The sequence below is a fragment of the Gopherus flavomarginatus genome, chromosome 7, assembly GCF_025201925.1.
Source record: "Gopherus flavomarginatus isolate rGopFla2 chromosome 7, rGopFla2.mat.asm, whole genome shotgun sequence".
Taxonomy (NCBI): domain Eukaryota; kingdom Metazoa; phylum Chordata; order Testudines; family Testudinidae; genus Gopherus; species Gopherus flavomarginatus.
In genome coordinates, this window is record NC_066623.1 from 115,127,158 (window position 1) to 115,152,938 (window position 25,781).

At 60.4% G+C, this 25,781-nt stretch overlaps 2 protein-coding genes across 9 annotated transcripts in view; one reads left to right on the top strand and one right to left on the bottom strand.

Annotated features, from left to right (window-relative positions):
- Positions 1-8,470: 8,470 nt before the first annotated feature.
- On the bottom strand, positions 8,471-18,631 carry LOC127054874 (uncharacterized). Of its 5 annotated transcripts, none has more exons than XM_050961227.1 (4): positions 18,087-18,239; positions 17,600-17,776; positions 15,925-16,226; positions 8,471-10,115 (listed from the first exon to the last, which is right to left on the bottom strand). In XM_050961227.1, exons 1-4 carry the CDS (start codon positions 18,237-18,239, stop codon positions 9,788-9,790), a joined length of 960 nt encoding a protein of 319 aa, XP_050817184.1. In that variant the 3' UTR covers positions 8,471-9,787. The 5 variants fall into 5 exon arrangements, 3 of the variants coding, with proteins under 3 accessions (XP_050817184.1, XP_050817186.1, XP_050817185.1); XM_050961228.1 differs by lacking the exon at positions 8,471-10,115 and adding an exon at positions 15,170-15,368 and having other exon boundaries at positions 18,087-18,631; XR_007775355.1 differs by having other exon boundaries at positions 15,925-16,110; positions 17,600-18,119.
- The window catches only part of SLC6A9 (solute carrier family 6 member 9), a 49,358-nt gene continuing 36,140 nt past the window's right edge, over positions 12,564-25,781 (top strand). For 2 of the 4 annotated variants that reach the window (XM_050961148.1, XM_050961153.1), the window contains exons 1-2: positions 12,564-12,914; positions 19,262-19,429. In XM_050961148.1, coding sequence (XP_050817105.1) covers positions 19,400-19,429 — 30 coding nt within the window. In that variant the 5' untranslated portion in view covers positions 12,564-12,914; positions 19,262-19,399. Of the gene's footprint in view, positions 12,915-15,361; positions 15,483-18,784; positions 18,873-19,261; positions 19,430-25,781 lie in introns of those variants that run through there. The other 2 variants (XM_050961150.1, XM_050961149.1) reach the window with 2 other exon arrangements.

Here is a 25,781-nt window from a genome sequence, read left to right on the forward strand (position 1 = left end):
ATATAAAAAACCCCCCAAAATATCGGAACTGTCCCTATAACATCAGGACATCTGGTCACCCTGCTTGGGATGTAAGCAAACAAGTCTTGTCTATTGCTATAGCTTTGATTCAAAGATCCAAAAAGAAATATTAACATTTAGGAAGATACTTGAGTGAAATAGTATTATTGTCTATATGTCTCTTTGAAGGTTGTGGTAACCTGTATCTGAACTGTTTAATGGATTAATTGCCCTGTGCTAATTGCCAGGATGTTTGGGAGAAGGAGAGTTAAGCCTATTGTTTTCTCAGGCCAAAAGGCTGCTGGAAATGTATAAGAACCCTGGGACACAATCCTGCTTCATCTCAGATCCGCTATGGGTTTCAAGAGGGGGAAACCTTAAGCCATAAGGATTGAGCTCCCCAGTCACTGACTGGAGTCACCCTGAATATGGACATTGGACTAGAACCTCTGGACTATTTCTGAAAGGACTTTTGGCAACTACAAGCTCATCTCTGCCGTGTCTGGACCTCAAGAATTGAATTCAAGTCTGTCTGTATATCGATCTTTTAACCCCCACTCTCTTCTCTTTTTTAACACATTTTAGCTGAGTTAATAAGAATTGGCTGTAGCGTGTATTTTGGGTCAGGTCTAAGTTATAATTGGACCTGGGTGTGTGACTGATCCTTTGGGGTTGGAAGAACCTTTTCTTTTATATGATGAGATAAGATTTTCAATAATTATCATCGTATCTGACAAGTGTGTCTGGATGGAGGCCGGAGGTTGGGCACTTTAAGGGAACTGCGTTGTTTGAACTTCTGAGTAACCAGTGAGGTAACACAGGAGCTGTTCTGTGCTGGTTGGTAAATCTAAGCATTGAAATAACCACCAGCGTTTGGGGTTGGTCTGCCCCGTTCTGTTTGCAGTTCACCCTAACTGAGTGACCTCAGCTGGCTCCTACAGGCAGCACCATAACAGGCTCTGCGTGGGCCATCGCTGGGGCAGGAAAGCAAACAAGCGGAGGGGGAAGAGAAATACGGGAAATGTTGCCAAAAGCCACGGGGCGCAGCTGTGGACAGGTCTGGATGTCCTGTCTCAGGCAGAACAGAGGGGCTCAGAGCCGGATGCAGTCAGGGGCCTGGAGAGGGTCTCGCCCGAGGGCAGTGGAACTGGTTACTTCAGAGAGCTGGGGATTGAGCAATACCCTCTAATGACCAGAGTGGAGATGTGGGTCGCGCCCTCCAACTTACCATGGGTCCAAGCACAGCAGGGTAGGCGGGGGAGTGGGAGGGGAGAGGCCACAGAAGCCCAAACAGAGAATGCAGGAGTGTTCCCCACCATGCAGCTGGGGCCTATGGGTTGGGAACTCGCTGCCACACGAGATCAGTGAGGCCGGGAATCGGACCCCCAAACCAGCGCCCCCTGCCAGTGCTAGAGAGACGTGCAGTCACCCGCACCTTGGGGCTCTTTGCACGCCCCCTGGCAGGGCCCACACCATGGCCAGCCCCACTGAAGAGCCGCCCACACCCAGGAGGCCAAGTTTTGGCTGGGCCCTGCACAGGGCGGGTACAAGGCACATTCCCATCCACCCCCAGCACAGACACTGAAGGGTCTGGCTTTCCTCTGAGAATGAGACCCCAGAATCCCAGCAGAATAAAACGGACTGATCCCCCCACTCACTGACTGCCTGGGGTTAGTGCCCCCCACTCCCTCTGGGGGCAGGCGATCACCGAACGCCCCACCAGGGGGCGGGCACCACTGGGGGAACCACTTCTCCTGCTCCTCCCCTCTCCCTCCTCCCCACAGGCAGGGCTGCCCCTTTCCCCCAAAGGGAGGGGAAGGTCAAGGCAATAGCTCCAACTCCTTATTGCTCAGCACCTGAGCAGCCGGCAAACTGGTTCTGCTGCATTCAGAGACGGGGAGCCTGGCCTCTAGCAGCCAGTGGTGGGGCCTGGGCTGCACTGGCCCAGTGGGAGCTGCAGCAGTGGGGCCAAGGGAGAGCTGGGGTCTCAGGGCTGGCTAGCACCTGCAGAGGCTGGGGACAGGGGGATGATTTTGACCGGTTCCCACCCCCTGCCCCGACTCATGCTGTACCGGGAACCTGGCACATTTCACCCCTGCTCCACTGCATCCTAGCTGCACCCAGGGGTGGGGAAAGGAGCAGCAGGGTGGGGCGTCTCTAATGGCACCTGGACCCTGTCCCAGCTCCACTAGGATAAATAGGGGAAAGGCAGAGGCCTAGCGCTGGGATCTAACCCTGCTGCTCTGGGACACGCCGCGTTCAGCACAGCCCCAGAACCCAGCGGGCCCCCACCTCCCCGAAAGCTGACTACCCCTGCCTGAGCACCTTGCATCCCAAACCAGCCCCCTTACAATTGCAAGGGAGGCATGTGATCAAACCCACCTGGGCCCCCTTAACTCTCGGGGGGCAGGGGAGCTTAGGAGGGGAAATTCGCCCCCAGTGCAGAGGGCTGATGCCACGTCTGGGCACCTGGCATTCAGGCCTCTGCCGGGGGGGAGGCGGAGGGGCGTTTCTGCCCTGTTAGATGCACAAACCCCCCCCGCCCCCCCGGTGCTTTCCATCTCAGATCCCAAAGCATCTGGCAAGGCCTCGGCCCCCCTCAGACTCCTCCCCACCATCCACAACAATCAATTGTGGCCCTATTGAACGCTGCCCCCCACCTCTGCGGGGGGCTTTCCTAGGTGACCAGCAAGCTGTCACAAGAAAAGTGCCCTGGGCTTTGACTGGGGGCTCTGCCTGGCTGAGGATGGCCCTACGCCCAGGGGAAGGGGCCTGAGCTGGTGGCACTGGGGCATCGGTGTGAACAGGGTTATAGCTGCCTGCTGGCTCGCAGACCAATGCCCCCCCCCCCCCCGGCCATCCCGTCCCACACCCCACCCTCTGCCCTGTCCCCATTGCAGTCACTGCGGGGAGTTGACCGGGGGAGCTGCACTGGGGTTGCAGGGCACACTGCAGTCCCGGAGCATCGCCTGCAGCCCAGCCCCAGCCCGCAGCGCCTGCATCCCAGGGCAGCTGCCCAAGCTGAGGGCATCCCAGTGATTTATGCCAGGGGTGGGTCCAGCCAACGGTCTCCCTCCAGTCACTCGGGCCCAGGGCTGCAGTCCCCCTGTGACAATGCCATGTCATCACGTAGTTCCCATCTCTCAGCTGCCCCGAGGCCTCGCTCAGCAGGGCCGGGGGGTGGGGAGGCCGTGATGCCAGGGGGGCAGGGGAGATGGGGGTGGCTAACCCATTGGTATCAATAAGCCCCTGCCAGGCCTTCGTGAGCAGCAGCTGTGGTGCCAGTACCTGGCCCTTTACCTCCCCAGCTGGGCTCCCCCCAAGCAGGACCGGCACTTCCATTTAGGCGGCCTAGGCAATCACCTAGGGTGCCAGGATTATTGGAGGGCGGCATTTTGCTGGGGGGGGGCGACAGGTGGCTCCGGTGGACCTGCCGCAGTCGTGCCTGCGGAGGGTCCCCTGGTCCCGCGGCTCCGGTGGACTTCCCGCAGGCATGGCTGCGGCAGCTCCACTGAAGCCGCGGACCAGCGGACCCTCTCCGCAGGCCAGCATGCGGGGCGGCAAAATGGCCATGCGCCTAGGGCACTAAAAACACTAGCGCCGGTCCTGCCCCCAAGCAGTGTCTGCATCTCAGAGTTGTGCCCCAGGCCTGGCTGCACCAGGCCGTGGGAGCCTGGCGCTGCCCTGATGAGAGGAAGCCAACAAGGGCAGAGGAACTGGGCTTGTGCCGCAGACTGACCCAGGCCCTGCCCCCTCAGAGCCCCCTGCGGCTCACAGCAGTTTGCCCGCAGAGGGACCAGGCCCAGTGGCTGGCACCACATGGTAGGATTGGGGCCAGCTGGGGGCCCTGGCACTTCTCACGCCAGCAGAGAGACTGGGCCTTTGCTGCTCTTCAGGGGAATGGCCACAGGAACCTTCCCCTGCAAAGCCGCAGCATGCAGTGGGGCGCAGCAGGAGCTGGGGGACGGATGCAAGGTCAACGCTGCTTCCAGGGCATCCCAGCCCGGCCTGCTGCTGCCTCACAGCGAGAGCATCACAGTCACTCTATACAGCTGGGGACAAACCCTCCAAGCCAGCCAGCCCCCTGGCCATCTCCTCAGGGAGCCAGGGGCACAGACCACTCCACTCGTGGAGCCCGGGGGGCTGAGGTGTTCAGGAGGCAGCTGGCAGAGGAGGGGTTGGCTTGAGCGTGGTCCTGGGGGGCCTGGGAGGAAAGGGGCAGCTCTGGGGAGCACAGGAGGGGGCTGGGCCTTGACTCTCCAGAGCTGGGAGTGTGAAGCCAGGATTCAGAGATGTTAATTCGGTGGGGGACGGGACAGGTGTGATGCGAGGAGAGTGTGACAAAGTGGGACTGTTCTTAATGTTTTCTCTGAAAACTGTGTGTGTGCCTCAGTTTTCCCTGTGCATTTCTTGTCTCTAGTGGGTGAGATTGTTGCAGAGCAAAGGGCCAGTGCACATAAATGGCCAACACTCTATGTCCTGGCAACTAATGGCCGGGGCCCTTCCCCCCTGCACGGAGGTAGCTAAAGGTGCTGGAGAACAAAGAGATCAGGTGACCTCCTGGCCCAGGAAAGGAACAAAGCCCAGAGGAGGAGGGGCTGGAGGGGGAGTCAGTTGGGAGCTGACTGGGGACGAGGAGTGAAGTGCAGATGTCGGGGTCTGGCTCCCTGGGCCCCAGAATGGACCCGGCTGAGGGGCCCTGTTCTCTGTATCTACAAGCTCTGTTTTAGACCCTGTTCCTGTCATCGAATAAACCTCTGTTTTACTGGCTGGCTGAGAGTCACGTCTGACTGCGAAGTGGGGGTGCAGGACCCTGTGGCTTCCCCAGGACCCCGCTGGTGGGGGCTCGCTGTGGGGAACACACGGAGGGGCAGGGGATGCTGAATGCTCCAAGGTCAGTCTGCTCACAGAGAGGAGACTTCACCAGGGTCCTGCCTGGCTTTGTAGGGAGCAGTTCCAGAGCATCGCCCAGGGACTCTGTGACAGGGAGGCACATGGCAGCCTGGGTGCTGCGGGCAGGGCGCTGCTCCTCGTGGTTGGTGAGCGTGGCCTGGGTGTCTTGGCACCATCTGCCATCCCCAGATGGCACCATGCTGTGCTGTGCCACTCATCAGCAGGCGGCAAGATAAGGCAGCAGGAACATTGGCTGTGACAGGCTCATCTGGGCCACACTGCAGGATCTGCCTGGTCTGGGAGCCCCATTGCAGCGCCAGCCAAGCCATCTTGTGGGGGGCTGGGCCACCTGTGCATGAGAGGGGCTGGAGTCTGCAAGGGGCAGAGTGGGGAAGGGATCGTCTTCGGCTGTTTGCAACAGAGGTGGGAACAAACTCATTCCCTGCTGTGCATGAGCCAGGCCGTGCCTAGGTCCTGTGCCAGGCGCCCTGCTCTGGGGTGCTTTCCGCCCACTGGGCAGGGCACCATGACTCTAGCCTGCAGCTACCAACCAACGACTGGTGCCAGATTAATGCCACTTGCCCCCACCTTCCTCCCTGTCACTCTGCCTAGGAGGGCGAGGTATCTGCAGCCCAGGGACAGGGCTGAAGAACATTGCAGACGTCCTCGAGGCGGTCAGAAAGCAGGACCCAGGGGTCTGGGTGCATTGAAACATCCACGGGTGAAAAGTGGGGGTGAGGAATCCAAGGCCTAATGCTGCGAGATCTGCAAGGGGCCCCACGCTTGGGAACATGGAACTGCCAGGCTGGGTCAGACCCCAGGTCCCGCTAGTCCAACAGTGGCCAGTACCCACTGCCCAGGGGAAGGGACCCGACCCCCCCGGCAGCAGAGGTAAGATAATCTGCCCCCATGATGGTCTCAGCCTCAGCTCTCATCATTAGAGGTTTGCTGGAACAGCCAGAAGCCAGGTCTTACATGCAGGAACAAGGGATTCCAGCCACACTCGTGGGGGGATGGGGGGTGGGAACTGTATCCTGGGAAGGGTCCACAGGGCAGAATGGACAAAAACTCCTCGATTGCTCCCAGGGCCATTCTGTGAGCCCAAGGGAGGATCTGATCCTGAGGGGTATGGACAGGAGAGTGGGGGCAGGAAAGGGAGTTCATCTCTGCATACGCCATTGGGGAGGTGGATTCTGGGCACTGCAGCCAGTTCTGGGGTCCATGTTTTTCAAAAGTTGTTGAGAAAATTGGAGAAGGTGCAAAAACTGAATGGAGGGCTGGAGAAAACCTCTGGCAGCAAGAGCCGGAGAGCTCAGGCTGTTCAGCTTGTGCAAACGAAGAGCAAGGTGACTCGGTGAGAGGTGTAAGGACCTTCCCGGGGAGAAAATCCGGCACGAGCGAGCTCTTAACTGAGCAGAGAAGGGCTGGCCAAGGACCCAGGGCTGGAAGCTGAAGCCAGACAAATTAGCTCACAGATCAGCCCATGTTTCTTTCTCTCTTTTTTTTTAAATTTTGGGTTATTTTCATTTGTCCTCTAGTTTTTGAGGCTCTATGGTTCACATTTTCAAGTGTTTTGCTGCAACCACAAATGCTAGAAATGTCCAGATTTCTTCTTCTTTCACAACAAAAAACCTCCTCAGTTCAGTAGTGTTAACACGCTCACAAATCCTGCTATGCAAATAGCAGAAACTCAACCATCATTACATCAGTGAGCTTGTGCCTAAAGAGACATTGGACGACATCAGATCCTTAATTTAACAGGGCGTCACCGTATTGCAGAGTGAGCATCATCAAACACCTGGGTTGTTTCTAGGGATTTGATTCAGTTCAGTGAAATCTCTCTATACACATATTTACCAGACCAGGGATGGCTCTTAAATGTTAATATTAAAAAAAACCTGGCCAGGTGTGCTGGGTGTTTTGCAGGAGAATGTACTTTGGCTGTGTACTGAATAAAGGTAACCAGATACTTAAGTATCTATCTACCCTCTGTTTTGCTGGGCAGATAGTTTTTCCATAGCCACAACCTCCCACTTTTTGTAACCATTCCTCTGTGATTGGGCTGTTTTTCTTTTTCCAGTGAGGACTGAGAGGCCACTAACAGCCAAGCAGCCACTAGCAGCTGAGAGGTTAATTCTTCATCCCTCCGTGTGACCCTTTCTGCTAGGAAGCCCCAGGAGGATTACCAAAGGGTCATTTGGCAGTGCACAACCCTTTGGGATGTTTGGGTACGGATTGCATCCCAAGACTCTGCAGCGACTGGCCAGGTCCTCCACCTCTGCACAAAACCTCCTCTTTCACCACCATTTCCCCAACATTCAGTGTGTTTTTAACCTGCCTTGGGCGAGGTACCACTGAAACCAGGTCTTAAAGACATTCTCGTTTTTGTGCTGCAGACTGAGGCCACCGATGTCCTCTTTTCCAGATCAAGCCCCATTCCTCTGGGCAGGGCCGGCTCTCAGATTTTTGTCTCCCCAAGCAAAAAAAAACAAAACAACCTCCGGGAGCACAACTGCCGAAGCAAAAAAAAAAAAAAAAGTGTCCGGAATTGTGCCACCCCAAGCACGTGCTTGGTTTGCTGGTGCCTAGAGCCAGCCCTGCCTCTGGGGTAATTTGTCTCCCCACATCCTTTTCCCAGCAGGTCACATATGGACACTTTTTTTTGTTAGGAAAGCTACCTGCAAGGCTGGTTTGAATTAGTTCTAATTTTGTGTTTCCTAACTGCCCAGACTCCATGGCTTCTATTCAAGTTAGCCAGCTGTTTGGTGTTCTAGAGAGTTGGGAAACCTAACGCCTGACTTGAAGTATAGTACCAGGGGGAAGTGGGCCAGATAAAGTTAGTTTTGATCTCAAAATAAGTTAGAAAAGTGTCTTTGAAATGGCTGGCCACCCGCGTGTAGTCCAGGGCTCTCCCAATCTTTGAAGCTCTCTGGTTCCTAGATTATTTTCAGTGGGTGTCATTGGTGAGGGAAAAGAACTGACCTGATCTCTAGTTCTAGCCCAAACCCACAGAGCTGCCTCTGCTAAAGGAGGTGTCTAAATTTCTTCTGGGATGTTTTTTATCAATCCGTGGTAGCCGAGGGATGTTTACACTGCTCCAATTTTCTTGTTCCACAAAGACCCAGGGTTTGTCAGGGTTAGAGCACCCCCCGTACTGCTTTGAGCTGGCTAGTTTGATAGTACCAGAGAAGATTTGAAACAGTGAGCCCACCCTGTTCAATGGGCTTGTACAAAGCATCTTCTCTCTTTCCTGGTCTTTTTTTATTCTGTATAAATTCTAACAACATCCTTCGTGTTCCTGCTAGGATTTTATCTGGAGTAACAACAGGGATTTTGAAAGAGGAAAGCTATCCTTGGCAGAAGAGTCTTTCTGACTGTGGCTATTCTTCCCAACCCAAAAATCCCAGGCTTCCCCGAGCACTCAAGGGCCCTGTTCATTTGCTGATGCCTTGTCTTCCCATTTAAATCATAGAGCAATTCTAGGCTGAATTCTCACCCATCTTACAGAAATTGTTGCCCATTTTGTACCCAGATGTTTTTGGGAGGAGAGACTTTTCAGAGTCTGGAAGTTTCTAGGTAACATTTCAGATTTGGCGTAATTGACTTTAAATCCAGATGCTTTCCCAATGTCCTGCACTTCTCTAGAAATGAATTTTAGGGAAATATTTGGTTTAGAAAAAAATAATATTACATCATCGGCATCGAACACTGTTTCCTGATGTCTGCCTGCATCTTTAATTCCTGTGGTGGATCCGTTGTTCCATATCCTCTGAGCAAAAGGCACCGTCACCAGTGCACAAAGTAAAGGAGACAGAGACACATTTCTAACATCGAGTGGTGGAGTCTCCATCTCTTGATGAAGTTCTGTGGCCTGTGCTATACAGGGGCCAGATTAGATGGTCCCTTCCGGGGAGTGGAGGTGGTAATATTCCTTCTAAAACTCTCGGCTCTGGTTTAGTATTTCCTGTTATAACTCAGTCTCACAATCCAGAGAAACGTCTGATTGGTTTTCAAATCTTGCTAAGTTATGGCCTCAGTGGCATCCAGTGGCAGTGAGTTCCACCGGATATTTGTGTATTTCCTTTTCTTCGTTTTGAGTTTGTCCACTTTCATAGTCACCGAACTGCCCCTTTATTCTTGTGCTCAGATACAGGGGGAACAAACATTCCCGTCTAGCTGGTGTATTCCATTCACCCACTTCTTTCCTGTCCCCTCTGATTCGCCCCCTCTCTTTTCACTTCCCGTCTTTTCTGTCTCTCTTCAACTGAGTTTATCCAGGCCCCTCATACTTGTCTCCCTTCTTTGAATCCCCCTCTACTTCCTGTGGAGTAAGGTACTAGCAGAACACGACCTTATCGGAGTTATCTAAAATTGACATTTTAATGGCTTTTAACTGTGGTAAAAGAAAGCCCTGTATTAGTTCTCTGCTGATTCACCCTTCTGAACAGCCAGCCTGGCTAATGGGCTCTGGGAACCTGAACTAAACCTTCTGGAATGCAGGATTTTATCCACTTGTAGTCATCAAAACTCCCCAGTGTGTGTCAGCTGTGTTCTGGGGAGTCTTCCTTTCAAATGGGGAGGTAAGTGGGACTGGGCTGTAGAGCGCGATTCCTTGGAGGGGAGGGGGGCTGCAGCTTGCAAGCAGGGCCCGGCACTACCTGCTAGCAGGTAGCACACAAGGGCTCTCTGGCTATTTACCCCCGGGGAGCTGCTCAGCATTGGTCCTGGCAGCTCAGAAGTAGAAAGGCGAGGTGGATATGGCCTGCCAGTGGTTCAGACTCAGGTGAGAATTCCCTTAAAGCCATTACAACCTTACAAGAACTGTCCTGGAGCAAAGGTGGCCAGGAAGCTTCGTCCCCTGGTTTGTGCTGCGGACCCCAAGTGTGCCAGTCCGTTACTGTCTGTGCAGAGCAGCCAGCCCAGTCCCCGAGATCCCGGTAGCCCTGTTCACCGTACGGTTCAGATCCATGCCTTCCACAGCCCGCCAGGCCTTCGCAGCAGCATGATAAGCTACGGCACAGGTGTGTTTAAGGACACAGAAGACCCGTGTGCTGTCACAGTGCATTGTGTGGGCACAGCGTGGAAAGGCAGATGTTAGTGTGCAGCAGATGGCAAAGCAGAGGTGGCACATGCACCATGGCTCACTTTGCTGTCCCCTGATCTGGCTGAAATGCATTGCTGGGCAGCACCCTCCTTCCTGCATCGTTCTGGGATGGAGCTTCCTAGGTTTTAACAAAGGAAAAGGAAATGCTTAGTGCATTGGCCTTGCAGCCTCAGGGTCCCAGAGCAGGGAACGGGGGGTCAAGCTCTCACTCCAACATGGGCCCCTCAGTCCTTGGGGTGTTAAATGCCAGGCTCAGAGCAGGACCTTTGCACCACAAAGGCCAGCCCGGAGCTGCCCCCAACCACGGGTACATTGACCTCATGGCATTATTGTGCCCAGCACAGCTCGGAGGGTTTCGTCAGGGACTCAGCCTCGTTCTCTGGACACCGAGGAGTCTGGTCTAGTGGTGAGAGCTGAGGAATGGGGGTCCCCGCTCTGTCCCTGACCCCTTGGGTGCAGGGAGGTGTAGGGGCGGGAGGCAGGTGTGAAGGAGCCAGGGAGCTCCCTTGGACCAGACATAGAGCAGCAGCCGGCCCGCAGCCCAGGTGTGGAGTGGGGGTAAGGGGGCAGTAAGGTCTCAGCGCTGGCTGGTTCCGCTGGCTTCTTCCCTCCCCTGCTGTGCGTAAGTTCCCATTTCCTCCAGGCCCCCCAGACTGAAAGCAGAGACAGCAGGAGCAGCACTGTCCCGCCCTTGCCCCGAAGAGACGCCACCTGCATGCAGCGTGGGGGCAGCACACACCCTGTGCCCTCTGGGCTAACGGGCTGCAGAGCACTGGCCAGTAGCAGCACTGGAGAACCCGGACACCTGTGCAGCTGAGGCCAGAAATGGAGATGCCCACACACAGAGGCCATGGAGACACCGGCTACCTGCAGCCCCCCGGGGCCGTGACCTCACCAGAGCACATTTGCCCGGCCAGACTGGGCCTCGTTCAGAGCTGGGTGGCAGGCCCAGTGTTGGGGGTCCGCGGGGACGCTCTCCCTGGGCGCAGTGGTGACCCCACTGTCTCCACGGGAGGCTAGGGGCACAGTGCCACAGACAGTAGTGAAGGGGGCCCAGAAGGCGGCACTGCAGGTCTGGGGCTCTGTGTGTCAGACCCTGTCACACTAATCAGCTGAGCTCCTGCAACCTCTCAGTGTCAGCCCAGCTGTCCCTGCTAACCCGGCCTCCCAATCACCCCCAGCCCGGCCCGCTTGGCTTGTGCCCCCAGCACTGCTGTGCCGTGGCTGGCTCCATTCTAGAGGTGGCTGCATGTCGCTGGCAGGGGGCAGGAGAGACGGGTCATCCAAACACACGTTTTCGCGGCACGTGGCAGGGAAGGCGCGACATGAAAGCGAAGCCAATGGTGACTCGCAGGCACCCGGCTGGGCCCTGCCCCGTTCCGCAGAGGGCAAAGCGCGTGAGATGCCAGTGTTTACATGGGGGCGCTGGGGCTCAAGGGAGGGCAGGCAGCGGAAAGCGGAGTTAGCAAATTCTCTGGCCTAATTCACTCGGAGCGCGGCAGGGGGAATCGGCCCAGCCGGGGGCCAGGGGCCGCACAGCCCCATCTGCGTCCCGGCCTCATGCGCTTCACTGGAAACATCTGGTCCGGATTTGGGGGAAGGGAGAGGGGGCCTCCTGCCGCCGCCTGCTCAGAGCCCAGCCCAGCCCGTGTCTGCAGCCCCCAGGCTCGCCAGGCTCGGGGCGCGCTCCCTGGCTCCCAAGCTCGGGCCGAGCAGAGCAGAGCCGGGCCCAGCGAGCCCGGGAGGGTGCAGAGCCTCGGGCAGGGCTTGGGGTCTGTCCATGGTGCTGCGTGTGTGTCTGCCCCAGGTGGGATGTGTGTGTGTCCCTGACCACTGGTATCCAGGGCAGTGTGTGTGTATCTGTGTGTTTCCATGGCTCTGTGTGTGTGTCCCTGACCACCAGTCTCCAGGGCACTGTGTGTATCTATGTGTGTCCATCGTTCTCTGTGTGTGTGTGTCCCTGACTGCCGATCTCCAGGGCGGTGTGTGTGTATCTGTGTGTGTCCCTGGCTCTATGTGTGTGCGTGTCTCTGACCGCCGGTCTCCAGGGCAGTATGTGTGTATCTATGTGTGTCCATGGCTCTGTGTGTCCCCGGGGTGGTGTGTAGCTGTGTGTCTCCAGGATGTGTGTGTGTGTGTGTGTGTGTGTGTGTGTACATCTGTGTGCAGGGCTGTGTGTGTGTGTGTGTATGTGTGTCTCCAGGGCAGTATGTGTGTCCAGGGTGGTGTGTGTGCGTGTATATCTGTGTGCAGGGCTGTGTGTGTGTGTGTGTGTGTGTGTGTGTGCGTATATATCTGTGTGCAGGGCTGTGTGTGTGTGTGCGTGTGTGCGCGCATATATATCTGTGTGCAGGGCTGTGTGTGTGTGTATATCTGTGTGCAGGGCTGTGTGTGTGTGTGTATATCTGTGTGTGTGTGTGCGTGTGTGCGCGCGTATATATCTGTGTGCAGGGCTGTGTGTGTGTGTGTGTGTATATCTGTGTGCAGGGCTGTGTGTGTGTGTATATCTGTGTGCAGGGCTGTGTGTGTGTGTGTGTCCATGACTCTGCGTGCCCGTGGCGGCCTCAGCTCCCCGCCCCACACCGGGTTGTGTTTACACGCGCACTGAAGGAGCGCGGAGCACACGGCCCCCAGCCCCCGGGAGAGAGCGGGGCAGCGACGCGGGGTCGGGGCTGGAGCCTGCCGGCTGGGGGCGGAGCCGACTGGGGGGCGGGGCTTGCCTGCTTTTGCCCCCCAAGCTCCCAAACTTTCCTGCAACTCGGCAGCAGAAGCCCCCGCGAAGCAGCCGCCGCGTCCCCAGCGTATCCCGGCCGGGGAAGGAGCAGCGGGGCCCGCGGGCTGGACCGGGGCTGACGCAACGTCCGCGCGGGGATCCACCTGGCCGGGCTGCGAGCCGGCCCCGGGCGGCATGGAGAGGGTAAGGGGCGGGGCGCAGAGCCGGGGTGGGGGGCGCAGAGCTGCGGGGAGCGCAGAGCCGGGGGGAGCGGGGAGCGCAGAGCCAGTGGGGGGGCGCAGAGCCAGGGGGGAGCGGGGAGCGCAGAGCCAGTGGGGGAGCGCAGAGCCGGGGGGAGCGGGGAGCGCAGAGCCAGTGGGGGGGCGCAGAGCCAGGGGGGAGCGGGGAGCGCAGAGCCAGTGGGGGAGCGCAGAGCCGGGGGGAGCGGGGAGCGCAGAGCCGGGCGGAGCGGGGGGCGCAGAGACAGTGGGGGGGCGCAGAGCCAGGGGGGAGCGGGGAGCGCAGAGCCAGTGGGGGGGCGCAGAGCCAGGGGGGAGCGGGGAGCGCAGAGCCAGTGGGGGAGCGCAGAGCCGGGGGGAGCGGGGAGCGCAGAGCCAGTGGGGGGGCGCAGAGCCGGGGGGAGCGGGGAGCGCAGAGCCAGTGGGGGGGCGCAGAGCCGGGGGGAGCGGGGAGCGCAGAGCCAGTGGGGGGGGCGCAGAGCCAGGGGGGAGCGGGGAGCGCAGAGCCAGTGGGGGAGCGCAGAGCCGGGGGGAGCGGGGAGCGCAGAGCCAGTGGGGAGGCGCAGAGCCGGGCGGAGCGGGGGGCGCAGAGCCAGGGGGGAGCGGGGAGCGCAGAGCCAGTGGGGGGGCGCAGAGCCGAGGGGAGCGGGGAGCGCAGAGCCAGTGGGGGGGCGCAGAACCGGGGGGAGCGGGGAGCGCAGAGCCAGTGGGGGGGCGCAGAACCGGGGGGAGCGGGGGGCGCAGAGCCAAGGGGAGCAGAGCCAGTGGGGGGGCGCAGAACCGGGGGGAGCGGGGGGCGCAGAGCCGAGGGGAGCAGAGCCAGTGGGGGGGCGCAGAACCGGGGGGAGCGGGGGGCGCAGAGCCGAGGGGAGCAGAGCCAGTGGGGGGGCGCAGAGCCGGGGGGAGCGGGGGGCGCAGAGCCGAGGGGAGCAGAGCCAGTGGTGGGGCGCAGAGCAAGGGGGAAGCGGGGGGAGCGGGGAGCGCAGAGCCAGTGGGGGGGCGCAGAGCAAGGGGGAAGCGGGGGGCGCAGAGCCAGTGGGGGGGCGGGGGAGGCACCACAGGGTCTAGGGGCCGGCAAGGGAGCGGTAACATCAAACAGGGAATCCGTGGTTTCCATGGTTCCCATCATCTGCACCCCCACCGTCAACATTGTTCCAGCACCGCTGGGGGGGCGGTGCCTGGGGAGGGGGGGCTGGTACACGGGGGGTGGATACCCGGGGGCAGGACATGGGGAGGGGCGGTGCCTAAGGACGGGGGATGCCCGGGGGGCGGTGCCCAGATGGGGGGGTGGTTCATGAGGAGGGGGCGATGCCTGGGGAGGGGGCGCTGGTACATGGGGCCCCCAGGGTAGCCCCGCTCCTTGGTTACGTTAGTTGCTCTCAGGCTCGGCGAGCCTGACCCGCCTCTTCCCACCTCGGGTCGCCCGAGCCCGGCGGGGGCCGGAGCGACGACCCCGGAGCTAGCCTGGGTAGCGCCCCCCCCATTCCCACGGGGCCCGTGCTCCGCCCGCTGGGGGCGGGGCAGGGTAGGGGGAGCGGGGGGCGGACGTAGCGGGGGACGCGGACGGGGGCCGGGGCAGGGGGGGGTCCCCATCTCAGTAATTTTCCACCCGGCATGTGGTGGGGCAGGGCCGGGGAGTAACCATGTGGCAGCTGATGTAACCCGCCACCCCCCCCCCCCGTTTAAAGGAGCCGGAGCCTCTACTGGGGAAGACATTGGCCTCTGCTGGGGGACATGGGGGCTCTCCTCCTTTGGGGCCAATGACCCCTCCCATAGAGACATGGGGGGCTCTCCTCCTTTGGGGCCACTGACCCCCTCGTAGAGACGTGGGGTGTCTCTCCTCCCTTGGGGCCACTGACCCCCTCGTAGAGACGTGGGGGGCTCTCCTCCTTTGGGGCCACTGACCCCCCCGTAGGTATGGGGGGGCTCTGCCCTGGGCTCAGCAGCCACGCTGACCCAGTCCGGGCACAATGTGATGTTGGATTAAGACCCTGCTCAGTGCAGGGGTCTGTGGCTCCCTAACCCCGGGCAGCAAAAGGAGGTGTGAGAACCGCTGAGCTCCATGGGCTCGGGGGGCATCCCCGAGCTGGTGTGGGGCTGGAACGCCTAGATCCCAAGGCCAGAAGGGGCCGTTGCGACCTGGTCTGACCCCCTGTACAACCCAGGCCAGAGCCCTGCCCCCGTAACTCCTGTTAGACAAGCAGCCAGCTTCGGTTTAGGTCACCAGCCCTGGAGAATCCATCCGACCTTGGGGAAATTGTTCCAACAGTTAATTACTGGGGTGGTTAAACACTCACACCGTACTGCCAGTCTGTCTGGCTTCAGCCTCCAGCCGCTGCCGGGGGGAGGATGGATGCCGTGATGGGGTGGCACTGGCAGAGGGCTCCCAGCTGGGCGCCCGTCAGTCACGCCCATTGCCCTGTGTGTGAGAGCGGGTGAGCAGAGCTGGGCTCAGTGAGGCTGGAGCTTCCAGACGGGGCGGACTTGGAGCGCGTGGGCGCTGGGTGGTGATTAGGCACTAGCAGACGGAAAGGTCAGTGCCGGGGATCTGGGGGATTTGGGAGGGAGGGCAGGGCCTGGGGTGTTCAGCCCTGCCTGGGGGTGTCACGTGCCAGGGCAGACAGGGCCAGTGTGAGGCTGGAGGGCAGGTCCAGTTTTCTGAGCAGAAGAGATTGCCAGACCCGGCAGTGTGACCCATGGAGCTCCCTGCCACAGGGCCTGCAGAGTCTGGACCTGAGGCTGCGTTTGCAGGGGGCTGGCTGAGCGTGTGACCGGTGGGGTGGCTGTGTGAGCTACGGGAAGGGGCATCAGCTCTCGTGTTTCAGGGCTCAGCACCTGCGTCAGGAAGACCTCTGGCTCCCTGAAGGACACAGGGCTCTTGTCACCTTCTGGGATGTTGTTCTCCCTTGCCTGTGGTTGGAGGGGGTTTCGGGTCCAGCCCCGAGTGGGAGCCAAACCTCCACTGAGCAACTTACCAAGGGGCGACTGCATTCTCCATCGCTGGCCACGCTGAAGTCACAGGAGAACTCGGGGCCAGGGCCATGGTCAGGCATCTGTGGGTGATGCAGCCCCCGCTAGCCCTTAAAGGGATCATGTACCCCCAAGCTCGTTCTCCAAAGGGCAGTTGGCTGGGCGCTGGCTGTCCTGGAGGGCCCAATCCTCTGAAAGGAACAGTGTACTCCCTTAGCTCTCCGGCAGGTCTTGGAGAGGCAGGACGCTGTGCCAGAGCCAAGTCCCCTCTGATCAGGGATGGCACCGCTGCCCACCGCCGCTGGATCTAGTTCAGAGGAGATGAGAGAGCCCCTTTAACTCTTAAAGGGGTGCTACCTCTCCCCTTCTGTCTCAGCCCCCTACATCTTCATATGATGCCCTACGCCCCGAGCCAGTACCCAGAGGAGAATGAGAACTGGTGGCCGGACAATGACAGTGAGAAGCCAGGCACGTGTGTGGCATCGGTAGTGAAGGGGCACTGGGCAGTGCTGCTCTCAGAGCCAGCCCCACTGCCAGGCACTAATTCTAGGGCGCAGTACAGGATACCTGGGTGACATTGAGCCATGCTAGACAGAGTGACAGGGCATTGGACGGGAGTCACTGACGTGGTTCCTTCTGCCCTTGAGCTCCGCGCCTAAAACTGGGTCTTAACTAGTGCTTGGAGCAGAGCCAGTGGCTCTGGTTTATGACAAATTAGAGGATTAGGCCAAAAGAAATCTAATGAGGTTCAACAAGGACAAGTGCGGAGTCCTGCACTTAGGACGGAAGAATCCCATGCACTGCTACAGACTAGGGACCGAATGGCTAGGCAGCAGTTCTGCAGAAAAGGACCTAGGAGTTACAGTGGACGAGAAGCTGGATATGAGTCCACAGTGTGCCCTTGTTGCCAAGAAGGCTAACGGCATTTTGGGCTGTATAAGAAGGGGCATTGCCAGCAGATCGCGGGCTGTGATCATTCCCCTCTATTCGGCATTGGTGAGGCCTCATCTGGAGTACTGTGTCCAGTTTTGGGCCCCACACTACAAGAAGGATGTGGACAAATTGGAGAGAGTCCAGCGAAGGGCAACAAAAATGATTAAGGGGCTGGGGCACGTGATTTATGAGGAGAGGCTGAGGGAACTGGGATTGTTTAGTCTGCAGAAGAGAAGAATGAGGGGAGTTTTGATCGCTGCTTTCAACTACCTGAAGGGTGTTCCAAAGGGGTTGGATCTAGACTGTTCACAGTGGTGGCAGATGACAGAAGAAGGAGCAATGGTCTCAAGTTGCAGTGGGGGAGGTCTAGGTTGGATATTAGGAAAACCTTTTTTCACTAGGAGAGTGGTGAAGCACTGGAATGGGTTACCTAGGGAGGTGGTGGAATCTCCTTCCTTAGAGGTTTTTAAGGTCAGGCTTGACAAAGCCCTGGCTGGGATGATTTAGTTGGGGTTTGGCCCTGCTTTGAGCAGGGGGTTGGACTAGATACCTCCTGAGGTCCCTTCCAACCCTGATATTCTATGATTCTGTCCCCCTCCCCACGCAGGAGTGAGCAGGGGTGGGTGTGGGGTGGGCAAGAGACAGCAGAAACCTGATTTGCCTACATGCAAATTGCCAGAGTCCAGTCTTGGTGGTGGCATTTTGCATCCTGGAGGACTGGTAGCTGGGACTGTACTCTTCACTCACCACTGAAATGCAGCCACCTCTGGCGTGGGATGCAGCAGCTGTTTGACCAGACCACAGTGTAGGACAAGCAGGGGAAGGAGGCTCCTGTATCCATTTGCAGCAGGAGAGAAGGCAGCTTGGGGTGGCAAGTGTCCATGTGCCAGGCAGGCTCTCTGTTTCCATCTCGCCCAGAAGCTCCTCTCTGAAATAGACGCACCACACTGAGTGCCTGGTGAATGCCGGGGCATTGAGATGACTGGGAGAGGTTTTCTAGCATCCTTACTGCGGGGGGAGGGGAGGGGCACTTGGGACATGGAGCCAGATGCCTGCCAACCCCAGAGCTCGACAGCAGCCGGGCCCAGCTAGCCATGGGGGAAGGTGGGCTGGGGCCTCCTGGAGGGGAAGAAAGGCGTTGGGAGCATGGCCCAGGGTGTTGGGATTGGCTTAGCACCCAGGAGGGGTTGAGTAGCGGCCCCGCTGCCTGCTCTGTGCAGCGCCTGTAGCGCACCTGCTCCAAGCAGCCGGCACCCTGACCAGGCAGGCAGGGTAGGGGTCTGTGCCTGGCTGCGTGACCCCGCTGTGCCCCTGCCCGGGAGCCCATCCCTGCACCCTCGGAGCTGCTGGGTAGGAGGCAGGGGCTGGGGTCTGGCCCAGAAGCCATCAGCTCTGGGCGATGCCTCCTGCTCCTTATCTCACCCGCTCAGGCCTGGCTCCAGAGGCCCCGCACCCTGCTCCAGCTGCACCTCCTCCCTGCAGGCCAACACTCCCACCCCGGCCTGCTCCAGGCCCCGCTCCCCTGGCACCTCCCCAGGCCGTAGCTCGCTCTCCGGCGGGGGCTCGAGCCATGCTGGGGCACAGGACGAGGGGCAGGGGAGTACAAGGCACTGTGAGGTGGCCCTGCCGCTGCGGGTGGGGCTGAGTCTGGGGCCCTGCGAGGCCGGAGGGCTCCTGGCAGCCCAGCGAGCTGCGCTCATGGCACGGTGACCTGTGCGCTGGCAGCGAGGCAGGGCTCTGTCAGGGCCTGAGCGGGGGGCTCAGACTGTGAGCAGGGCGGCCCGAGCATGTGGACCGCTGAGGAATGGGGGGGTGGCAGCATCCCCCCCAGGTCTGGCAGCAGCTGGTCCCCGGCAGCGGCTGGCAGCTCTGACCCGGGCAGTAGCACACACGGTGCAGCAGGGCAGAAGGAAATCGCCTGCCATCTGTGTCCTCCGCGGCAGCTGAGCTCCAGACTCCCTCTGCTCCCGGCAGTGCCAGGCGCAGCCACGTGCCACCTCAACCTCAGTCTTTGTGTGGGGTGAGCGTTGGGCAAACTCTCCCCAGCGCTGGCAGTGCCCCTCGATCCTGACCCGCAGCCCCTGCCAGTCCAGCCATAGCCGCCGGACGGTGGAACCATGCAATGATGTGATGGCAAGAAGTGACCCCCCTAGAAACCACAGGAACGGGCCCTAATCTAGGAGTGAATCCAGATTTTGGAGGTGCAGATGGGGTCTCCCTCCATGAGGGTGGGGGCGAGGGTGCAGGAAGAGTGTGCCCCCCCCAGGAGGATAGGGCTGGAGATGACCCCCCCAGGAGAGTAGAGGCAGCGGTGCAGGATGTGGGTGCTCCCCCATGAGGGCGGGGGCGCTTCCCGACTGGCTCATCTCCCCTGTGCCCACGAGTCACTCCCGTCTTGTTTCTCCCCAGCTCTCTCCTGCGCTGTCTGTGGACTGAACCGCTTGGTGTCAACGTGTCCGTGCCAGCCGGGTGCAGCCAGCGAGACGGAGAGTTGGCAGGCGGGAGCCCCCGTGGCGGGCTGCGCAGAAGACGCCCGAGCCCCCAGCCATGGCGGATAAATGCAGCAGGGGGTTACTGGTGAGTGCTGGGGGTCCCACTGCCTGGGTGCCCGGGAGGGCTTTGCTGGGGGTTGGATGGTGCCCTCTGCTCTCCGGGTCAGTGGCTGGCAGGCGAAGTCTCTGGGAGCAGCCGAGAAGGCAGAGCCCCCCTCCCCCAGCCAGCTGTGTATTACTGCGGGGGGGTTGGGTGGGGGGGGGACAATGCCACCTGACTCCCTGGAGCGTGAGCGCTGACTGCTGTGGGCCAGACTGTCACGAGGGAGAGGCTGGAACCGGAGCCTGGTGATCAAGACTCCTGGGTCGTCGTCCTGGTCCTATCCTGATTTGCTGCGTTCCACCACCCCCCGTACCTCAGTTTCCCCCATCTGTCTTGAGGGGCCAGGGGAATGGCTGGCGTTGCAGTTGCTCTGTCTTGGGCCTTGCCCATGGCATTTCCGGAGGCCCCTGCTGTTCCATTTACTGTCTTGGCAGCTGTGGGGAGATCAGCAGTGCCACCCCATGCCCCACAGCACCCTGTTGGACTGTCCATGAGGTGGTTCTGGTGCTGCCCGTCCCTGTTGTTCCGGAGGTAGGGGGGGTGCCAGGCATGGGATCCGGGCAGGAGCTGAGCCTGCTCCAGCTTGCAGAGTGCAGTTTAGATCTTGGCGCTGCTGGCTCCCCTGGGAAGGCATCAAGTGTGCTGATGGGGGGCTGAGACCCCCTCCCTCCCTCCCAGGCTGTGCCACCCTCTCAGTCTCCCTCTCCAGTTCTGGCTTGGTGGCGCGGTGGGTGGAGCAGGAAGTCTTGTGCATGAGCCCATGGCTGTCTCTGGAGAGGGGAGGCTGCGTCACGGGCTCGGCTGGCAGGGGAGGGCGGGGGCCCCCCTAGAGGTGCCAGGGCTGAGCACAGCCACCCCCAGAACAACGCCTCTTACTCAGTGGTGAGGGCACTGGACCAGGAGCCGGGACTCCTGGGTTCCCTCCTGATTCACTGTGAAGGCTTCACCCCTCTCTATGCCTCGGTTTCCCCTGGGAAGCAGTAGCACATACCCAACCTGCTTTGTCACCACGAGCTGGATGGTCCCGGCTGGGCCCCCTCCAAACTTCACACGTCCCCAGCAGCAGCTGGTCCCCCTGGGCCTGTCTGTGGCAGGGCCCTTGGCAGCAGTCGCTGTGAGCCCGAGGGTTGGCCCAGGGAGGCTCCATCTCCCAGCATGCACTGCAGGGGTGTGTGCTCCCATTAGCCCTTCGTGGTGAGAGCCCCACCCCGACGGAGTCCTGCTTTCGTGGTGCACGTGTGACCGCTGCTCACGTGGCCAGCACCCCAGGGATTGTCCTGGGCTCCTCTGAAGCCGCCGCAGCTGAACTGAGGAGCCGGGTTCAGGAGCGAGGGTTCCTGGCCTCGTGCATCACGAGGGCTGTGCACACTCACCAATGGGCTGATCCCACAATCACCCATGCCCGGCCCCTGTGCATTGGGAGCAGGAGTTGCTGCCATTCCCATCAGCTCCCAGGAGCCAGGAGCCGATCAGCTCGCAGACCTGTGCTCTGACCACTAGGCCCTGCTCCTGTGACCTCTGGGGGGCCTGTGGGTGTGGTGCCCGTGGTATCGCCCCTCCCAGGAGCTCTGCTCCTCCCTTATCACCCCTTCCCTGGGCTCCTCGATGGCAGAGCGGAGTCCCCTCCTCCATTGTGTTCGCCTGTGGCCCCCCCTGCCCCGTCACAACAGGGCACTAACCCTGAGCCTAGTCAGCCACAGAGGTGTCTGTGGCCCGTGGGCACCTTCCCGTGCCCCTCTCGTGTGCTGTCAGGGCAGGGTGCGAAAAGGCTGCGGAGAGCTCCAGCCGTGGGGCTGGGCAGATCTGTGGTGGGGGGCTGGGGCAGAGGAGAGGATGTCTCTAGTCCAGGGCACTGTGTGTGGGGATGCAGTGCAGCCTGCTAGAGCTTGGGGTCCCCCCAGGCAGGCCGGGGCGGGATCCCCCTATTGCAGGGCGAGAGGAGAACCCGGCTCTGCCTCCCCACATGGCCCCCTCCCCCACGCGGGCTGGGGACGTGGCAGGAGATCAGTGCCTGCCTGCGGAGCGGCCCCTACTGCAGGAAATGCTGGAGCAGCTACAGATCTCAGCCAAGCTGGGCCCGCCCCTCGCCCGGGAGCCGGGTCTCCAAGGGGCCGGGGAGGCTTCCGGGGGCAGAGGCCGGCTATGACATTTGTAACAGGCTCAGCTGCAGGTGTTCGCGGGGGCAGAGACTGCTCTGAGTGATGGGTGACTGCAGATCTGATCCCTGGGGGTGGGATGCCAGGTCCCGCCCCACCCCGCCCCCGATGCTGGTGCAGCCTGTAGCCCTGTGCCCGTGTCCTGCTCCCCATCTCTCTGGCACTCCCTCTGCCCCAAACTGCCTGCCCCAGAGCCTCCCCCATCTCAGCCTCTTCTGGGAGCTGCTGGCCCTGCCGCCTCCCTTGTCACTTGCTGCCAGCTGGCCCCTGAGCAGGGGGCTGGGAGCCCCCATCCAGCAGTGGCCTGTTGGGGCGCTGTGGCCCTCACGGCTCTGGGCCAAGCAGAGTGTGCAGGCTGCTCCCAGCTGGCAACCTGACCCACGTGTGCCACAGCCCCTGCTGGATGCTCTGCAGCGTCTCAGGACCCCGTACTGCTCCCAGTGGGGGAGAGTCTCCTGCAGCTCAGAGAGCAGCGCCTGGGGGCATCTAGCCCCCCTCCTCCTATCGGTGACTGAGCCTGGGCTCAGCCCAGAGCCTGACATCTGCCTCGCCCGCCCTCACCTGCCCAGCCCTCCTGTTTCCCTGGCAACCAGGGATAATGTCACCGGTACCCCAAGCAGCAGCGCTGGGTTCTGGGGAAGTTGCAGGTCCCGGCTGGTACGGGAGGTCCCGGCAGATACAGGCAGCCTGGCCCCTCCCTGCACCTGGGCTTGGCTGTAGTTTTATTTCCCCAGCAGATGGGAATAAAGATCCCGGGATGAATCGGCGGCTGGTCCCTCCCGCTCCCGTGGGCCTCCCAAAATAGCCCTGTGCCCCAGCCAAAGGGACCAGAGCCAGGACTTCCCTGGGAAGCATGAGAGCTGGTGGGGAGGGAATGGTGTGTGCCAGCGAGTGTGTAGTGCAGCTGTGCACACACGATCCTGCCCCTCGACTGCACACACGCGGGTGTGCTCTGCACACACCCGTTCACAGGTGTTTGTGTGAGCTGCGGAGGAGGGGCGCTCGCGCTGGGTCAGGTCTTGGCTCCCGGCTCCATTCCTGCCCTGGGGCAGGTTGCTCCAGCACATGGGGCCATGTCTCTGCGTCCCTTCGGGATGGGGCATGCAGTGAAATGGAGAGGGGGAATTCCAGCTTCACAGCAGGCAGGGTGTGATTAGCCGGCGGGACTCGCCACACAGGGTGTCTCTGGGGCAAAGCGAGAGCTGGGCTGTTCAGGTGGCTACTGGAGTATTTGGTGTTATCGTGGCTAGTGCGAAGCAGTGTGTAGTCAGGGACAAAGCCAACCTCTCACGGTTGGAGACCAGGAGACCTGGGGGTGGAGTTCGCCGCAGCTGCTCCTGCCGGGTCTGCGGCAGCTGGGCTGGGGCTGATGGGGGTCAGGGTGGGACATGCCTGGCCATTGCGGGGCCAGGCTGTTTCCCCGGTGGCTTTGGGAGGAGCGGATCCGGCCAGAGCCCTGCCACTTTTAGCAGCCTGCCCCCGGATGAGCAGCTCACGCCCAGCTGAACACCCTACCCTCAAGCTGAGATCTCCCCTGAGCAGGCTGAGGAGCCAGCGACCCCATGGTCATTGCTGTTGGTTTGACGTGGAGGGGCCCAGAGGCTGCGCACCCGCTCTCACACTCACACCAGTGGCTCGTTTGGCAGGGGCAGCTGCCATGGGCCTGGGTTCAGCTCCTGGCTCTCTGGGGGGCTGAGTGTGGGGTGGGGGATGTGCTGGAAGCACTCGGCCTCAGGTGGGCAGCGCCACAGGGCAGGGCCTTTAATGCAGTATAGGAGCCCCCAACGCACACGCCCTGCCTGCCTGTGCCCACCCCCAGGCCCTTGCTCTGCGGGGCGCCAGAGGGAGGCTGGCTTGTTGGCATTGAATGCCCCACAGATCACCAGGCTCTGATGCTTGCTGGCCTCTCCAGGCGCACCCCCCACCAACTTCCCAGCACAGGAGCCCCGGGCAGCGGGACACAGGCTACCCTTGTGCTCACAGCTGGTCATGCTCATGTGCCCGTGCACTCACACACTGCCCCCGTGCACTCACGAGCTGCCCTGTGCTGCTCCTTGTGCGCTCACGCGCTGCCATCTGTGCGCTCACTTGCTTCCTTTCTCCCTTTTGCCCTGGCACAGCTCCCTCCCAGCACCCCAGCCACTGCTTTGCACTTCCCTGAGCTTGGGGGAGCCCAGCACGGACACCTGAGTGTGCGTGGGGGGGCTGGCACGGACACCTGTGCGGGGGGAGCCCTGGCACTGACATGTGGGGGAGGCTGGCACTGACACCTGTGCCGTGGCAGGGAGCCAGGCAGACATGAGGTCCCAAATCCGCTCTGGGTGAATCTTTAACAGCTTCCTGGAAAATGCCCAGGCCCAGCTCAGTTCAGGAAGGCAGCATGTGGGAGGGGACGTGGACTGGAAGTCACCTGGCTGGCTCCCCACAGATCTGTTGATGCCCCTCAATCCTGCCCCGCCACCCCCTCTATCCCAGCCCTGGGCTCCCCACCCAGCCCTCATCCTTCTCTAGATTGGACTTGTGACCTGGAGCCCCGTGGGGGTGGGGCAGGGCGGGAGCTGTCAGGGCTGAGGTGTGGCAGCCCACACCCCTCTTTGGGATGGGGTATGTCAGGGCCCCCCGCTGGGCGACTGCTCCCAGCTCAGCTCCCAGCAGTGCCCGGGGAATGGGGGCTCCCTGTGGCGCCCTGCCCCAGGCCAGAGGCTGTGGCTGCTGAGCTCTCGAGCCCATAAGGAAGGGAGCTAATCCCCTTGGATAGCCTCCAAGGCCATAGAAATAGCATCGTAAACCCGGCTGCAGCCGTGCCCCGGCCCTGCCCCCTAATCCTGCCAGCAGGTGCGTCCCCACCCCCCACCTGGCACTGGGACTGCAGGCAGGGCCCAGTGTTCACTGTGGCAGCCTCTGACCCTGGCGAGGGTCTGTGCCAGCCTGGGGTGTCTGGCCATGCTGGGCTGCAGCTCTGGGAGTGGGAGGCCTTTCCAGGAGCTGCTGCGGTGTGGGGAGCTGCCTGCCCGGGGCTGGTCACACTAGCCCCAGCCTCCCGGCTCATGGCCTCCAGGTCTGTGCTGCCCAGAGCCCTGGGTGGGGGGGCTGCCCCATGTCTCCGTGGAGCATTAACTGCGCACCCCATTGCACTGGCTGCACCAGGGCCATGTCCCTGCCCCACGTGGTGCCTGTGTCCCTGCCCCCCACTCCGCATTGCACTGACCCTGGCTGCACCAGCACCGCATCTCTGCCCTGCCCAGTGCCCAGCTCCCCCAGCACCACATCTCTGCCCCACGCAGTGCCTGCCCCCCCCCCCCCCACCAGCACTGCACCGTGCCCGGCTACCCCCTCAGTGTCATGTCTCTGCCCTGCTCGGCTGTGACGATGCGGTTCTGGCGGGACCCAACTGAGAGTGCCAATTCAGAACCAATTGCTTAAACAGGGCAGTTCCAGCCCTAGGCTGGGGTTTTTCCGCCTCTAAGGCAAATCAAACCAGCCAGACAAAAAGGACTTTGGTCTCACCCCACTGGCTAACCACAAGTCACACAAGCAATTTCCTTAGACTCTCCAGTCTCCCAGTGTCACCACCAGTGCCACTCGCCCTGGGGATGAATGGTTATGAAAACCAACACCCCAATAAAAGAAAACGGTTCTCTCGATCCCAAAGAATCAAGCCCCAGACCCAGGTCAATATACACATCAGATCTTACCCACAAATCACGCTGTTGCCAATCCTTTAGAATCTAAAATCTAAAGGTTTATTCATAAAGGGAAGAAGATAGAGATGAGAGCTAGAATTGGTTAAATGGAATCAATTACATACAGTAATGGCAAAGTTCTGAGTTCAGGCTTGTAGCCGGGATGGAGTAAACTGCAGGTTTAAATCAAGTCCCTGGAGAACATCCCCGGCTGGGATGGGTCATTAGTCCCTTGTGTAGAGCTTCAGCTTGTAGCAAAGTCCCTCCAGAGGTAAGAAGCAGGATTGAAGACCAGATGGAGATAAGGCATCAGCCTTATATAGGCTTTTCCAGGTGCAAGAACCTCTTTGTTCTTACTGTGGAAAATTACAGCAAAATGGAGTTTGGAGTCACATGGGCAAGTCCCTGCACACCCTGCTGAGTTACAAGGCTTATCTGCCTCCTCTCAATGGGTCAGTTGTGTAGCTGATGGTCCTTAATGGGCCATCAAGCAGG